The sequence below is a fragment of the Tiliqua scincoides genome, chromosome 1 (assembly GCF_035046505.1).
Source record: "Tiliqua scincoides isolate rTilSci1 chromosome 1, rTilSci1.hap2, whole genome shotgun sequence".
Lineage (NCBI taxonomy): Eukaryota > Metazoa > Chordata > Lepidosauria > Squamata > Scincidae > Tiliqua > Tiliqua scincoides.
The window spans coordinates 264689993-264707349 of NC_089821.1; the positions used below are offsets into that span (position 1 = coordinate 264689993).

General features: G+C 45.3%; 1 protein-coding gene across 1 annotated transcript; it reads right to left on the reverse strand.

Annotated features, from left to right (window-relative positions):
- Positions 1–765: 765 nt before the first annotated feature.
- Positions 766–16502, reverse strand: CNPY3 (canopy FGF signaling regulator 3). Its single transcript, XM_066625026.1, has 6 exons — positions 16305–16502; positions 11557–11680; positions 8145–8241; positions 5888–6010; positions 4947–5064; positions 766–1823 (listed from the first exon to the last, which is right to left on the reverse strand). The coding sequence occupies exons 1-6, from the start codon at positions 16426–16428 to the stop codon at positions 1591–1593; spliced, it is 819 nt and encodes a 272-aa protein (XP_066481123.1). The 5' UTR covers positions 16429–16502; the 3' UTR covers positions 766–1590.
- Between the last annotated feature and the right edge of the window lie 855 nt (positions 16503–17357).

The window sequence follows — 17357 nt, forward strand, 5'->3', positions numbered from 1 at the left end:
GTACACGTGAGTTGATGGTTAACTAGTAGAGGGGTGTACCAACAAGCCAATTGATAGTTGATGGACACGACGAACAGCTTTATCAAGCAAGGAAGGAGAATGTTTGGGATCACACCAGTACCAACATTTACACTAAAACCAAGATCTGTCAGAGCACCTAGTTCTCCCACTGACTTGTACCTTGTACCATCCTGCTTGTTTACTTCCAGCATTGAGAGCTAGAAAACTATCTTGATAGTGACAGGACTGAGACTGTCTTCTGGAGAAGCCATAGGAAAAAAGATTAATTCAGCCCAAGTCCAAGGTGGGGAAAAAACAGCTGCTGTCTTTGGAATGAAAAATCTGCTGACTGCCTTATAGCTGTAATCCTTAAATAGGCTAGTGAGGGCAAGGTCAACCTTAGAAATATCATGTCCTACTTTATTGCTGCTGAGGTCTAAAGATGGTGAGCTGTATGGAGCATCAAGCTATGACCCTCTTCAGCAAGGGTCCAACACACTTTGAAGGAAAGGTTGATGATCAAGAAACTGGCACAAGGTCTCAAAAATGGTCCACAAGTGGAGAAAACATATGAGTATAAACACTGGTTCTGCTGTTCACTGCGCAACTGAAGTTCTCCACTGACTTACCTAGAGGTTCCTTCAGATTCAACTAATAATTTTGTTACTTCAAGGCATAAGAAGTGAACAAGAGCACATTACTCCACAAGTAGTACTGTGCTCATAGCAGCCCAGAGCCAGAGGAGGGGTTAAATGGAGCACACTATGCAAAAAAAGCCTCTTTATTTACACTCTGTGCAGAATGGGAAGGGTGCTCACTGCAGCAAAAAAAGGCGAGGGGGCTTTTTTGAGGTGAGGGGAAGAAGAGAAATATCACAGAAATATGCAAGCATTCTCCTGAGTGGAGTTCATTCCTTAAGGTGAGAAAAGGACAAACAAAATAAAAAGGTGTCAATACAAAGCATTTGGTGGGTGTATCACACTCGCTTCCTTCTATGCAAACTCAGTGAGTAGCATGATATAAAAAAAGACAGATATAACCGAATCAACCTTTCAATGAACTGACTTTGGGAGCAAACCAAGTTCCAGTCTGCTAGGCTAAACTAGACAGACTTTTAATTAACTCAGCTGTAAACAAATTCTTTACCGTGTGGCTGAAAAGATGCCGCAGGGTCAAATCTTACACTCTTGTACCTTATTCCCACCACCCGCTTGTGTTTGACAGGTCAAAACTGCAGATGGGGAGTGGAAATTAAATGTGGGCAGCACGCTCCGCTTTTGAGGACAAGCCACATTAGTTAGGCAGCCGACACCTCACATTGCTTATCCCCCATTTATGAGGGGTTTGCTGGGTTCTGTCCATCCTGAACCTGTGAGAAGTTATAGCTGCGCACACAACAACACTAGGTAGCTATGTTTCAAGTGACCATAACCATTGCCCGCTTGGGACAATCTTGTATTCCGCTGGACTTTCCCTTCCTGTGAAGGTGAATCTCCATCATATGACTTCAACGGGACAAAGCAGTTCTCTGTGGCCTGAACGCAAGCTAGCAGTCCCACGCAGCGTGAGGTGCGCATGCTTCCCAAGAGCCTACAGTTCATCAGCACTGTGCGAAAGTGGAGCTGCCTTCTGGACATCCTCCTCTCTGTCTTTTGGTTGATGTGGTGTCTCTTCAGCCTTCTCTGTTTCCTTCTCTGCCTCCTCCTTGCTGCTCTTTTTACTTTTTGCAGTCTTCCTGGATTTGCCATCCTTTTTCTTTGTTTTCTTCTGCCCTGACCTTGCAATGTCCCCTTTCTTGCCATTCCACTTCTCTGCTAGGCAGCCTGGGGGAAGGATGTAGAAGAGAAAGAAGAGGGACCCTGAAATACAGCAAATCTTCCCCTATGCTCTATTTCCACTTTTAGCCGCCCTGGGTCCCTTTGGGGAGAAGGACAGGATAGAAATAAAGTTTTATTTATTAATTATTATTATTATTATTATTATTATTATTATTATTATATCTTAGTTCCTACTAATGTTTCCCCAAGATAAGTAAGCTGCAATTTCTGCTCCATTCAGGTTATGCGTTAATAGGACCAGAGTTCTGGGTGCTTTATTTTCAAATGTGCCATGTGCATGTTGGACTAGGAACCACCATAATCAAGGCATTGTAAGAACATAAGAACAGCCCCACTGGATCAGGCCATAGGCCCATCTAGTCCAGCTTCCTGTATCTCACAGCGGCCCACCAAATGCCCCAGGGAGCACACCAGAGAGCAAGAGACCTGCATCCTGGTGCCCTCCCTTGCATCTGACATAGCCCATTTCTAAAATCAGGAGGTTGCACATACACATCATGGCTTGTAACCTGTAATGGATTTTTCCTCCAGAAACTTGTCCAATCCCCCTTTAAAGGCAACCAGGCCAGATGCCGTCACCACATCCTGCGGCAAGGAGTTCCACAGACCAAACACAGGCTAAGTAAAGAAATATTTTCTTCTGTCTGTCCTAACTCTCCCAACACTCAATTTTAGTGGATGTCCCCTGGTTCTGGTGTTATGTGAGAGTGTAAAGAGCATCTCTCTATCCACTTTATCCTTCCCATGTATAATTTTGTATGTCTCCCCTCAGGTGTCTCTTTTCTAGGCTGAAGAGGCCCAAACGTCGTAGCCTTTCATTTGCGTGGATGAGAAAAGGGGTAATGCCTCTACAGCCCAAACCAATCATGCAATAGACATTTCCAGTGGAATAAGTGCATGTTCGGATGCAGAACTCATGTGGATTTCCTTATTCATAAGGCTCCTGTGGGTTTTTGCCACATAATATCCAAGTGCCAAGTGTGGAGATGTCCATGTGAATTTTGGAACATATGGTTGCAAAACCCGTGTGGTTCTTGCTATCCATGAGTTCCAAGTACTTGAAGGAGGCAAAGTGGCACCTTGCCTAGACTGAAGCACCTAGCAGCAGGAGTGGATTCAATATTTTTTTGGGGGGGGGGGGGAATGATGATGAGGAACTCCAAAGTCCAGGTCAACCAGGTGGGTTGACCTGGGCTCCCACTTTAACTTACAACCTCTATGGCAAAGGTTCACTGAATGGATAGACCTGGGCTCCCGTATGGACATGGAGCCCAGCTCTACCAGCTGGGTAGACCTGAGCTCCTGCTTGAACATGGAGCCTGGAATAAGAGCCCAGGCCTGCCTAGCGGGTAGATCTGGGCTCCAAATCCAGATGGGAACCCAGGTCTACAAGCTGGGTAGACCTGGGCTCCAAGTACAGGCAGGTCTACCCAGCCAGTAGACCTGGGCTCCTGTCTGGATTTGGAGCCCAGATCTACCAAGTGGGTAGACTTGGGCTCCCATTCCAGTCAATCCTGCCAGTGCCCTGTCCAGTTGGTGTTCTCCTGGTGCCCAATTTTGCTCCCCAGCCCAGCAGGTGCCCTTCCCTGCTAGGCTGGCAGATAGCTTGGGGCCACGCACCCATGGTCCCCCCCTTGGATTTGCCCCTGCCTGGCAGAGCTCTCCTTTGCCATAGATCACCCTCTCGTCATTCTTAACTTTAAAAGGCATTTGTCTCCCCCTTGCAGATAGGAGAGACAGCAGTAAAAGCAGTTGTTACTTGATCTTTCACTCATGTTGAAATGGGGGGATGCGAGAGAAAGAGGACAGCCAAAGGAGCTCTCCCTCAACAGTGCTTTGATCCTCTTCCCTTTGGAGAGAGAATATATTTATTCCTAAATTGCCCTATGCATGACTACTCAGAAGTCAGTCTAGTGTGTTCAGTGTGACTTACTCCCAGGATAGTGGGTATATGATTATAGCCCAAGTGGGTATATGATTATAGCCCAAGTGGTGTAGTGGTGGGGAGCAAACAAGAGTGAGGAAAGGAAGGAGGATGAAAGTGGAGTATGTTTCTCTGATTGAGGGTGCAATCCTAACCCCTTACATCAGTGCTTTCCAGCACCAACATAAGGGCAATGCAGCTCTGAGGTAAGGGAACAAACATTCCCTTACTTTGAGGAGCCTCCGTGAGTGACACCGAACTGCAGGATGCAGCACACGTCCCATTGGCACCGCTATGCCAGTGCTGGAAAGCACTGACACAAGGGGTTAGGATTACGCACTGAGTGTAGGTGTGAATATGTGAGGGGGTGGGGTGGAACACCTGCTTTACGGCATGATCCTTCGCTTGTTTTCTCAGAAGGTCCAAGGAATGGCCAGCACCTTGCTCCTGTGCAAGTGGGTCAGTCCAGTGCACAGAAAACAAACTGCACATAATTCTTGCTGTCACTGGCAAGAGATGGACATTTACTGTCCTCAGAGTGGCAAAACCCTCAGTGGGAAGCTCCCACCGCCTTTGGCTGGCAAACACTGCTGGGATACATGCAGACACCATAAGTCTGCCAAAGGAGAGACTAACACAGCTTTTGTCTTGAAGAAAGTCCTGGATTGCAATGATCATGTGGTCACAAATTCCATGTGTGCTGAAAGCCACAGGTGGAAAACCACAAACAGAATAACTGCATGCTTGGTCGGGGATGAAGGCGAACTTATAAAAATTTTAAGATCTGCTACGTGGCTATCTGGATACTTTTTAAATTAAATGTTAATCCGATCTACTAAACATCACAACACTAATTTTAGTGTATTTCAAAAGCATATCTACGTGCAAGAGGGCTTTACAAGTCTTGTCTCATTCTTCCTCAATACCCTGGGAATCAATCACCAATATTCTACTTATTCAAAGCTATGTTTCAAAAATTCAACACTTTACCCCATCAAGAACCACTTTGCTACGTATATGAAGTCTTGTTCCCAGACCACTGATGGCAGCCTACCACAGAGCTCCTGGGAATTAAAAAAAAAGGGAATTTGTGTATCCTGATCTACAATTTAAATACAGCTGGTTTACGTGGTTCTCACGGACTTCCACCAACAAGCCCAATACCCACAAGAAGAGAAACTCACTGGTATCCTTTCCTTTCAATACATGGTTTGCACAGAGAAACTGGGAAATGTCATCTTCTTGGTGGTTTCTGTACCAGTCTTCAATCACATCTTCATATTCCTCCACCAGGACCTCACACTAGCAAAGAGACAGACAATACTCCTTAAAGAGAAAGCTACATATTCAAGGAAACATCTCCCAACATCCCCCACACCAGGTCAAATCACATAAGAAGGTCAGTGCAAATTCTCCCACTTTACCAAATAAGAAATACAGGGGGGCCCGTATCTGCAGATTCACTTATCTGCAGATTGGGTCTGCGGCCCCCCCACAACGGCACCCCTGAGGGCTTCCCTGGGTCTCCTAATGCCTTAAATGGTATTTTAAATGTCACTTCCGGTTTTCATTCACAGGGAAAGGCAGAGCTGCCTGCCCAGGCTCTTGGAGTCCCATAAGCACAGCACGCCACGAGCTTTGCCTTCCACACCAAGCTCCACACAGCTGGTTCTGGGAGCTCAGCAACCTACAAGTTCAATGATGATGGCATCGCTGAATGTCTGGCCCCTTTGCCCGATAATGCTGCCAACCCCTTCAGGCACTGAATCATAATGTCCTTGAAAAGAACAAATCCTGTCCACCAACATACATATTTTAAAAAGATGGGAGTAGCTGTACTTTTAGTGTTCTGAAAATCTAATTTTATTCAGCTGAAAGGGTTTAATTCTATTAATTTAAAAAAGCACTCGGGTAGCAGCACTGCATTTAACACACACACACAACCCCCACCCCACTGCTCTAATCCATTTCAAAGATGAGATCCTCCTCATTAAGTGAAAAAACAGATGTGTCAGGCAGTCCAACCACACAGCAAGATGTATTGGAGAGCCTTCAGCTGTCTAGAATTGTGACTCTTCCATCGGTCCTTGCTCTCAATGCTGAAGTCTGAAGCAAAGTACCCTACCTGCTTCTTAAGGTCAGCCACCTCTGCAGAGGTTTCATTCCACAGCTCATAAGGAATGTCCATCACCACTTTCACTCCTTTATGCACCAGGTTATGAAGAGTTTCAAATGTTTCTGACATGCCCTAAAGCAATGAAAGAACTCGAGAAGTATTTTGAGACAGAACATATGGAAGAAGAGAAACAAAGGAGAGGTCCTCATCCTGGATCCATCTAGATTGATCTCTCTTAAGAAGGGTTAAGTCTCCTCTTTTCTAGAAGTACTGACAGGTTCTTTGAAACTGCTTCTCTACAGAGAAGAGGAAGTCCCCTTTTGAAAAATCAACATGAGCCTGAATTCAGACTTTTAAAGAGCCCAATTTCTCATTACGGTCACCATCCCACCAAATCCTTCCCTCCTTTGGGACTGCCAAGAGAAAAATCTGGTTGATTTGCAATTACCAAAACATGGTTTAGCTACTGTGGTCATCCCAGAGTCACACAATCCCTTCTCTCATGTACTGCAACCCCCTCCTCCACTTCCACAAAGTGCAGCTTGCTTCAAACCAGAAACAGAAGACTATTTTGGACTGTGGTTTCCAGTTCTGAGCTTGGAGATAATCGATGGTTTGTGTAAAGTATACTGTGCCCAATTCAGATGTAATGGTAAGTTATGATCTGAAGGAACCTGGAAGGGAATCAAAGAGGATGAGGGAGCATAACAGCACAAAGTTTATTCATGACAGCCAAACCGTGGTTAGGCCATTATATGTGAACTGGGCTGCAGTCATTAGTTAATGTGTGGATTATTTTTGGGGGGGGGAGGGGGGAGAATCAAGAGTCCGGTTGCTATTTCTCCTTTTAACAATTTCTTTTAATGAATAAGTTTTATTTGTTAAAAGCAAAAGAACTTGAAAAGCATTCGTTGATGCTATTAGATAAGAAAGATAATCCATACACTTGACACAGTTCCTTGAATTGATGAAAACTAGGCTTTCGCCTCTTCATAGGGGCTGCTGTGAAAACACTCACGATGCATTTTCCCCATTCCCTTTTCTATTTTAGTTCCCAATCCAAAAAGAAAACCTGGCTTAAAATATAATTTAATGTTGCTCGAGTCTTTAAGCCACAGATTAAAACACATTAAAGGATATCGTCCCAACATTTCACTTTCAACTGTGGAAAGCATCTTCAGGGGTTGTCAGGGGAAAACCAGGTTTCATAGTACCATCTTTTGAAACCAGAATGAACTATGCAAGTTTGACACACCACATACATTTGTTTAGTATATTCGCTATTTGATTTGTCTCTGTAAACTTTCTGCTGAAAAGTGGTATATAAAAACTGTTAATAGTAAATTCCTTACTGAAGAACTGTGGTTGATTCATAACAGAAGGAGCACAGGATTATACAATGCAAAATTTTAGACTAGTAGAGTTGTGAGTAACGATTAATATTTCTGCACATGTTCATAAGGCTTGCAGGAGAATGTTCTCTTTACTTTACTAATAGTAAAAAGAAATGAAGTAGGTAACCTCCCTGAATACTGTGTGTGGTGGGTACACGTTGCTACTAGAAACAACACAAGCATTAATCCCCATGGAAGACAATGGTAGATGGTTTTTGCTCTATTCTCAGGATATAACCAACTGTCATCTTTGGGAACAGGTTAGGGCTGCTTTCCAATCTGACCTTCTATGTGTGTGCCCCACTTACTAGTATGCAATCTAACTTGATTAAATTCGCTGTCTGCTTTACAGTTATGCTGGTGCAAAGAAGTTTGTTTGCTCCTGGCCTTGTAACACATTGCGATTCTGATTACATAGCTCCTTTTTACGTTAAGATTTGTAGATTATCTTGCCTTAATCAGGAGACAGAACTTTATGCTTTCTACTTCCTTCCAATCCTACAAATTTAACTTCTAGTGGTTCAGCCCACTAGATGGATTTAGCTTGTGCTGCCCCCCAAAACATGAGATTATTCTTAAACTAAGGTAAGTATTTTTACATTTTGCTCACATACTGCCCATAAGTAAGAACTTTTCTTTCGTGCTGTGACAAGATCCAGCTCATTCAATCTATCATAAGATCCCTGCTGGATCAGGCCTGGGGCCCATCTAGTTCAGCATCACGGACTAGCTCAGTTAAGACCTGCAGAACTTATCAAAGGCAAATTAACTCCATCAGACAGCCAATCTATTCCCAAGCCACTGGCCAAATATGTGCTGAAAGCACACTGTATCTGTTTCTAGAAACAGAAAAACTCTGAAAAGTTACACACCTTTGCAAATCGGTTGCTTCCTGATCTCTCTTTGTGCAGGTTGTATTCCAATAGCCTCTTACAGATGTTGTCAGTCACTTCAATCAATCGAAGGTCCCTGCAGGCAGGAAAAAAAAAAGTGTTGGGGAACGGAAAGGTTTCCATAGGATTATATTCAACCACTAGAAAAAGTTGGCTGAAAAACAAGTGAGTGAATTCAAAGCTATCAGAGCTGTGCATAAAACCATGTAAGAAGCTAGTTGCATTCTATTAACCAGTTGCACTCATTTTTATAAACATTACTGATCACAAACTACAGTCATGGAAATGTTGTGTTTCCTTGGAAAAATCTATTAGAGCAGTTGTTCCCAATGTTTTTTTCACTTGCGTACCCCTTGGCAGCCCATTTCCATAAACTGCACCCCTCATATTAGCAAGATAACTGCCCCAATCCCGAGCTGCCCGGGGCGCGTGGCTGCAGCGGCGCCGAGAACGGCTGCCACCGCATCCTGCACACCTCAGCCTGCCACGGGCAGCTCCTCGGGAGAAGGAGACTTTTGTCCCCTCCTCCCAGGTAAGGAAAGCAGCCTCACAACGGGGCTACTCACTTTACCGCTGACCAAAATGCAGGTAAAGGCGTTCGTGTAGGGCACTTCCCTGGAACGCCTCTTCCCCACCCCCGCTTACTGTGCCGTAGCTTGGCGGTCTGTGAGACTGCCGAGCAATGGAGGACGGGCACCCGCCTGGCGCCGGGCTAGCACAGGCACTGGCCCAGTGGTAAACCTCGCAGACATGCCTTATGGCACATTTGCAACAGCGTGCTCCAGCGGAAAGTCAGAGCGCTGAGCTCAGGATTGGGCTCATAGATGCTGTTATTTCAAATGTATATATTTTCAACTACTGATCCATATCTGATAATAAACAATTTGATGAGCAAAAATTTGATGAGCAAAAATTTGATGAGGCCCCTCCTAACCGAGGAGTTAAGTCAGATAGAGGTTAAAAGAGAAGATGTTTCAGACCTCATTGATAAATTAAAGATCAATAAGTCACCGGGCCCTGATGGCATACACCCAAGGGTTATTAAGGAATTGAAGAATGAAGTTGCAGATCTCTTGACTAAGGTATGCAACTTGTCCCTCAAAACGGCCATAGTGCCAGAAGATTGGAGGATAGCAAATGTCACGCCTATTTTTAAAAAGGGAAAGGGGGGGACCCGGGAAACTATAGGCCGGTCAGCCTAACATCCATACCGGGTAAGATGGTGGAATGCCTCATCAAAGATAGGATCTCAAAACACATAGACGAACAGGCCTTGCTGAGGGAGAGTCAGCATGGCTTCTGTAAGGGTAAGTCTTGCCTCACAAACCTTATAGAATTCTTTGAAAAAGTCAACAGGCATGTGGATGCGGGAGAACCCGTGGACATTATATATCTGGACTTTCAGAAGGCGTTTGACACGGTCCCTCACCAAAGGCTACTGAAAAAACTCCACAGTCAGGGAATTAGAGGACAGGTCCTCTCGTGGATTGAGAACTGGTTGGAGGCCAGGAAGCAGAGAGTGGGTGTCAATGGGCAATTTTCACAATGGAGAGAGGTGAAAAGCGGTGTGCCCCAAGGATCTGTCCTGGGACCGGTGCTTTTCAACCTCTTCATAAATGACCTGGAGACAGGGTTGAGCAGTGAAGTGGCTAAGTTTGCAGACGACACCAAACTTTTCCGAGTGGTAAAGACCAGAAGTGATTGTGAGGAGCTCCAGAAGGATCTCTCCAGACTGGCAGAATGGGCAGCAAAATGGCAGATGCGCTTCAATGTCAGTAAGTGTAAAGTCATGCACATTGGGGCAAAAAATCAAAACTTTAGATATAGGCTGATGGGTTCTGAGCTGTCTGTGACAGATCAGGAGAGAGATCTTGGGGTGGTGGTGAACAGGTCGATGAAAGTGTCGACCCAATGTGCGGCGGCAGTGAAGAAGGCCAATTCTATGCTTGGGATCATTAGGAAGGGTATTGAGAACAAAACGGTTAGTATTATAATGCCGTTGTACAAATCGATGGTAAGGCCACACCTGGAGTACTGTGTCCAGTTCTGGTCGCCGCATCTCAAAAAAGACATAGTGGAAATGGAAAAGGTGCAAAAGAGAGCGACTAAGATGATTACGGGGCTGGGGCACCTTCCTTATGAGGAAAGGCTACGGCGTTTGGGCCTCTTCAGCCTAGAAAAGAGACGCTTGAGGGGGGACATGATTGAGACATACAAAATTATGCAGGGGATGGACAGAGTGGATAGGGAGATGCTCTTTACACTCTCACATAATACCAGAACCAGGGGACATCCACTAAAATTGAGTGTTGGGCGGGTTAGGACAGACAAAAGAAAATATTTCTTTACTCAGCGCGTGGTCGGTCTGTGGAACTCCTTGCCACAGGATGTGGTGCTGGCGTCTAGCCTAGACGCCTTTAAAAGGGGATTGGACGAGTTTCTGGAGGAAAAATCCATTATGGGGTACAAGCCATGATGTGTATGCGCAACCTCCTGATTTTAGGAATGGGTTAAGTCAGAATGCCAGATGTAGGGGAGAGCACCAGGATGAGGTCTCTTGTTATCTGGTGTGCTCCCTGGGGCATTTGGTGGGCCGCTGTGAGATACAGGAAGCTGGACTAGATGGGCCTATGGCCTGATCCAGTGGGGCTGTTCTTATGTTCTTATGTAAAAACTAGCAGTTGGTGGGGCTTTCACAGCCAGCTAGCTGCCTTCCTTCCTGCCTTGTCAGCCTCACAAGGCATTCTAATACAGACTTGCCTTATTCCACCGTTATTCTATTCTTTTCTGAGTACCCCTAAAGGTCCTGGCAAGCACCCCTGGGGAAACATATACCCCAGATTGGAAATCACTGTTTAAGAGGGGAAAAATGCAATTATACAGAACACCCTTAAAACATTTCAAAATGCTATATAAAAAAGAACTCATTGTAATCTCGAGAACTAGAAGGAAAAAACACATCAACAGTTGTGTATGCCTAAATGTGGGATCGAAAAAATTCCCACCAATTTCAATGGAACTTAAGGGTGCCCAACTTTCACTACATTTCAGTGTAGCTTTGCTTGCACGTCAACACAAGTTACCTCAAAAGGCACATCGAATCTGAAGATTGCATAACACCCAACCAGAGCTGAAATAATTCTGCAAAACAGAAGAAGAAGCCTCTCTCTCATGACAGGAATAGATGATAAGCAATTCATGGGACTGTTCATATAATAAACAGAGGAAATACTTCTTCCACTGGCTATATCTGTAACTTAAAATACTACAAAGAAAGTCAGGGTAGGTAACACTACCTCTTTGTATTGACCAACTGACCAAAATACTGCAGTAAGGTCTGACATAAAGAATGACAAACTCCAAGTGCTGATCAACAGCCTCGTTGACTTACGATTTGGTGTACTTTATTTTAGCCTTCTTGCCATCCAAGAAGCCGTACTTTGTGTCAATCAATTCCTTGGTCTTGCCAGTTTCATCAAAGGCAGATTTCAATTCCAAAGCCACGTACTTGCACACTAAAGACAGACAAGAGACTCCGAAGTTAGAAACTGCTGCTAAATGTTAGTTGCAGATCAAAAGGTAGATTGGAGGTTCAGTGCAGCAGTAGCCAAGACATTAAAAGATGAAACAAGGACATTTTTGTAATCCTTTCAACAATCCTGTAAGATAAGTGCAGTATTATTTTTCTGAGTTTGCAGAAGGAAAAGGCAAATGATGAGAGGGAGATGTTTGTGTAAGGCTACCTACTGTGTTCACAACAGAGCCAAGATTTGGTCTGGGCACTTGCGTGATCTGTAGTTCAGTTTCTTAACCACTGTTCTATACCAGCTCTCAATGGAGAGGAAGCAAGTCTATCAGCAATCCATGCACTCCAATGAAATGAAGATCAAATGTTTTGATCCAGGGTCTCCATTCTGAACAATTCTGCCTTCCAAGTCTTCCACACCATATCAGTTTTGCCAGTATGGCCATGCAGTCCACTGCCATATATATGGATTCAGGGAGAAAAATGGAGAATTCTCCATTTATTGCACAAAATGCCAGGTGGAACAGAAAGGATACGTCTATGAGGACACATTTAATGTTTTGTAACATTACTGAATGAGTAGCCACATCAACATGTTCAATGAAGGTCACAGAGCTGGTATATATGAACACCCTATGTAATCCTAGCACTGGACTTGGAACAATCCAAACTCACACCTGCGCTTAGCCAGAAGCTCTGTCAAGTCACCCAATTACTCCATGCACATAAGTGAAAAAAGAAAATTAGTTACCCAGAATCTCTTTTGGCCATGAATTTTATTTTTTCATCTCATCCCTCCTCCATGAAGCTCAAAGTGACACAGGAGGTATGCATCCTTCTGCTCCAATAAGGTTACACAGTGTGCTTCGTAGTTTAAGTGAGAACTTAAACACAGGTCTTCCACTCTGTTCACCATACCATTGATGGAAAAGACCTCAAGTTTGCAAAATATACTGTTTTTCTACTAGAACCTCAAGGTCCATCACCCAGGGAGGAACTATAGCTCAGTGAAAGAACACCTTCTTCACATGCAGAAGGTCCCAGGTTCAATCCCTGGCATCTTCAGGTGGGGCAGAGAAAAATGCCTCTTTAAAGTCTTGGAGAGCCACTGCCAGTCTGTGTTGACAATACTGAGCTAAATGGACTGAGAGTCTGACTAGGCAGAATAAGGCAGCTTCCAGAGGCAGGTAGAAAACAGCAGCTTGGGGAGCAAACATGCACTCAAGATTCAGGAACAAGGTGCCTCCGAGCACATGCTCAGGAAAGGAATTTTTTTCAGCACGAGAACTGAGCTTATTGTCCTTTCACACAAAACTCCACTCAGTTTTCCCTCAAGCTTTCTTTGCAGCCTCATTTAGAAAGGGGGAACCAACAGTTTTTGTTGTCACGACTGTTAAACAACTCAAAAACAGAAACCCTGGCAGATTCACTGCAAATCACCCAGAGATCAACCACCCCAGCCTTCATGTCAGTGAGCAATCATTACAAAAACACCACCTCCAAATACAATCTGCTTGTCTCAGAATCTTGTCTCTGGCCAGTGGGCAGAAAGGTTTAGAAAGCCCTAATCTACATTTTTAGTTGCAAAGTAATTTTTACTCCACTTTTATGGTATTATTTATTGAATGTCTTACAACGGAGGTCCTTGATCTGTAAAAAGGGCCTCTTTTACCAATCAAACCTCCCCTCTCTGCGCCATGAAAAGCCCCAACAAGGCTGGACTTGTGCACAAACTGACTGTCATCAAGCAATGTCACCACACTGCTACAAGGGTCAAGATGTATATGTCCTGTAGTAGCAGACAGGCGGCCAGGTTTGCTCTCTATTTCTGCAACCGCACACTCAACGCCAGGACTCAATCCCCACATAGGGCTCACGGTTGCAGTTTGGAGAAGAACCGTTAACTTTGAACAGCAAAAGCAATCAACTACAGTGAAGAACCTGTTCTTCTTTTTTGCTTTCACTATCACTCAAAATAGAATTTCTGCATGACATAGTGGAAGCAGAGATGACCAGTTTTAAAAAAATTATTACAAGAACATAAATGAGCAATGAAACAAACTTTTTTTTCCTTAGAGAGAAGTTACCTGTAGAGACCAAGAGAGTTATCTTAATGAGGAATAAGGTAAAGACTTTGAACTGGTACTTGCTACCCAAGAACGTGCATCTTCATTGCTTTTCTTGATGTGAAGCCTTCAACATTATTTATATTAGGAGTACTTTTCTAGATTATTTCCTTGACTTTTAAAATAAATATTGGCGCACAAATGGATTCTTACTCCAGTTAGTTGCTCACCTGACTATAAATACTCAGCATCGCTGTCCCATAGGTCACTTAGATTTCTGCTTCCTTCTCATTCCCTTGTTCCAAAGTTTCTAAAAGTATTTTATAATTAGGACAACATACTTCTATATTGCCAATGTGATTCTGATCCTCTGGTATGTGTAAAGACTACTTCTTCACATAGTGCATAATGAGTCTCTAGAATTCATTATTGCAAGAGGTAATGATGAACACTTGCTTGGATACTTTAAAAAAAGGAGACTGGACAAGTTCATGGAGGATTTATCTACCAACAGCTGCTAGTCTTGATGGCTATGCGCTACCTCCAGGTTCAGTGGTAGCATACCTCCAAATTCCAGCTGCAAGGCAGCAATGGTGGGAGAGAACAGTGTCTTCCTCTCCTGCATGTGGGTTTCCCAGTGTTAGAGCACTAAGGAAAACAGAATGCTAGACTAGATGGGCCTTTAGCTGAATCCAGCAGGCTTTACTTATGTTCACTTACCTTTACTTCTGTCCAATTTGTGCTTCTCCCACAGATTTTCAACTCCAATAAATACTTTCAAGGTCAAATATCTTTTTGTAAAGGATGTACCGTCTCTAACCATAAGAACATAGCAAGAGCCCTGCTGGATCAGGCCAACAGCCCATCTCGTCCACCTTCCAGTATCATGATACCCTTATCCTGTTGCCACTCCCATGCATCTGGCTACATCAAAAAGGTTGCATACAATTCTGTGTTCAATCCCCTTTTAAAGACATCTAGGCTAGGCTCCATCACAATATCCTGTGGCAAGGAGTTCCAGAGATTAATTGCACTTATTTCTACTTGATTAATCACATTAATCAATATTTCTATGTAAAGAAATATTTCCAAAGGTAATTTGAACCAAAGAACCAAACCGTTCTTTCTCTTCCAAGTCTGCAAACTACATTTACTTAAGGTCCTACTGTTTTATTTACTTCATTTATATTCTACTCTAGAGGTTCTCGAACTGGGACATCATGACTATCATGTAGCTGTCTCTGCCCCTCACCCGCAAGCACTTATTCCAATTCCCATACTCCCTGACTTTGGGAGGCACTGGGCTACCCTATACCTAAACCTCAGAACTGTTGCCTCTTTGTCTCATTCAACTGTACTCTCTCACTTCTAAAACCAGCTTCAACTCCATTCAGTACGACCTTCCCCTCCAAAAATCCCATTCCTCAAAATATACAGGGAAGATTTAGAGCCACAAGATCCAGGAGAAACATCACAAACCCTACTGGATCGAGAAATTCTCCTCCAAAGTGGCATCCATTTGTGATGGCTCTGCAAAATCAACACCAAACAGAAGAAGTAGACCTTAAAGTAAGCCACATAAGAAGATCCCTTCCAGCAGAGACCAACAGTCCATCTAGTCTTATGCACAGTCTACTTTCAAGAGCAGTCAGCTAGTTTCCTCTGGAAAGCTCACAAACTGCTTAGGGAGGCAATTGCCCTCCCTTCCTGCTTGTCCCCAGAGCCACAGTGAATGCAATGACTGAAACTGAGCTATGAAGGCAGACTTCCCCAATCTGAACTTCTCTAGGTGGCCTTAGGCAAGGCACTCCCTTTCAGCAGCAGATGCAACACATGTACTTACCTTATAGGGTAGTTGTACAGACCACATCACATTAACAGAAGTGAAGAGCTTCTGAACGCTTGGAAGCTGTATGCAAATGCTTACTATTAAACTTGGGTGCTCTGAACACAGAGGTCTCACAGCTATGGAGAACAAGTGCGGCTGAGTGCTAAATCACAGACACCAGTTCAAATCTTGCCTGGGGACAAACTCCTTAGAATGGCCTCTTAGGCACTCTCTTCTAACCCACCAATTATCAACCTTTTACATCTCGTGGCACACTGAGGTAGCACTAAAACAGTCAAGGAGCACCATAGGTTCTTTTTACAATTGACAAGGTACACTGCGCTGCCAGCTGGAGGCTCTCATCTCCCAATGACCCTTCCCCAAACTCCTGCAGCACACCTTGCAGGCCATTCACGGCACACCAGCTCTCACACTGTTCTCACCTCTTCACCACCCTCAACCTCCCATATGTAAAATGGGGGTGATAATAACGCCAACACACCTTAAGCCTTAAGGTGGTTCCCAAACTGTGGTTCCAAGTGGGTCGCGACCCACAGGTGGGTCAGGACCTTATTGTTTTTGGTGGGTCGCCAAAGGGTGATGGAAAGACCAGGTAACTCACTGCCTCGAGCCCCGAAGGACCATCAGCATCTCCGGTGGCAGGGAACCCCACACCCCGCGGCGGCGGCCCCAGCGCTGCTCCTCCGCCCCGCTCTCACCTTCGCACTTGCTGGGCAGCTTCACCCAGTCGCTGTCCTCGGTGACTGCGCCCCCCAGCCCGGAGTCCGGGAGCCGGAGCAGGAGCGACAGCAGCAGCGCCCCGGAGGGCCCCCACGGAGCCATCGCGGAGGAGGAGCCGCTGAATGCTGCCACGCCGCTGCACCCCCAGGCACACTCTGCCCCCTCTCGCCCTGCACTTCCGGGAACCTCACCTCTCGCCGACGGTAACTATAACAACCGGAAGCGTTGACCAATCGCAGCCGGGAGCGTGTCACGCTCAGACCAACTGGCTCGCAGAAAGCTCCGTCCGCCAATCAGAGGCGAGAGAATTTTCCCGTTTCTCCAATCAAAAACGCGGACAGCTCGCTTTTTCTCCACCCACCCGCTCAGCCAATAAGAATCTTTCTCATGCTGGCCCCTGATTGGTGCTTCTCTGGATCAGCCATTGGTTGAAAGTTGTGGCTTTCACTGGTGAGGGGGGCGGGGTCTGGCTCCTTCCAACTTGAGCTGGCAGCATAAGGCGGGAGGGACAGATGAGTTCTTCCAGTGTGTCCTGCAGGATGTGTAGTGGGTGGGGAGGCAGGTGAGGCAGCGCCTCCCCTACCGTAGTCCTTCGAAAAGCAATGCTGCTGCCATGTGAGGCGCCCAAGCACTCACAACGCAAGCGCTTGGTTCTTGTGGTGTGTCCATCAAGGATGCACAGTGGGTGGGGAGGCAGGTGAGGCAGAGCCTCCCCTACCGTTGTCCTTTGAAAAGCAGCACTGCCGCCGTGTGAGGTGCCCAAACAGTCTCAACCCACTTGAGACTGAGCACGGACGGTGTGGGTTGAGACTGCTTGGGCACCTCACACGGCGGTGGTGCTGCTTTTCAAAGGACAACGGTAGGGGAGGCTCTGCCTCACCTGCCTCCCCACCCACCGCACATCCCTTGTGTCCAGATGTGATATTAAGCCTTTGCACCTAGAGTGATAACTCCATCAAAGCAAACGCCTCCTATGCATGTTCACTCACAAGCAAACAAGCCCTGTTGTGCTCCGCTGGGTTCACTTCCAG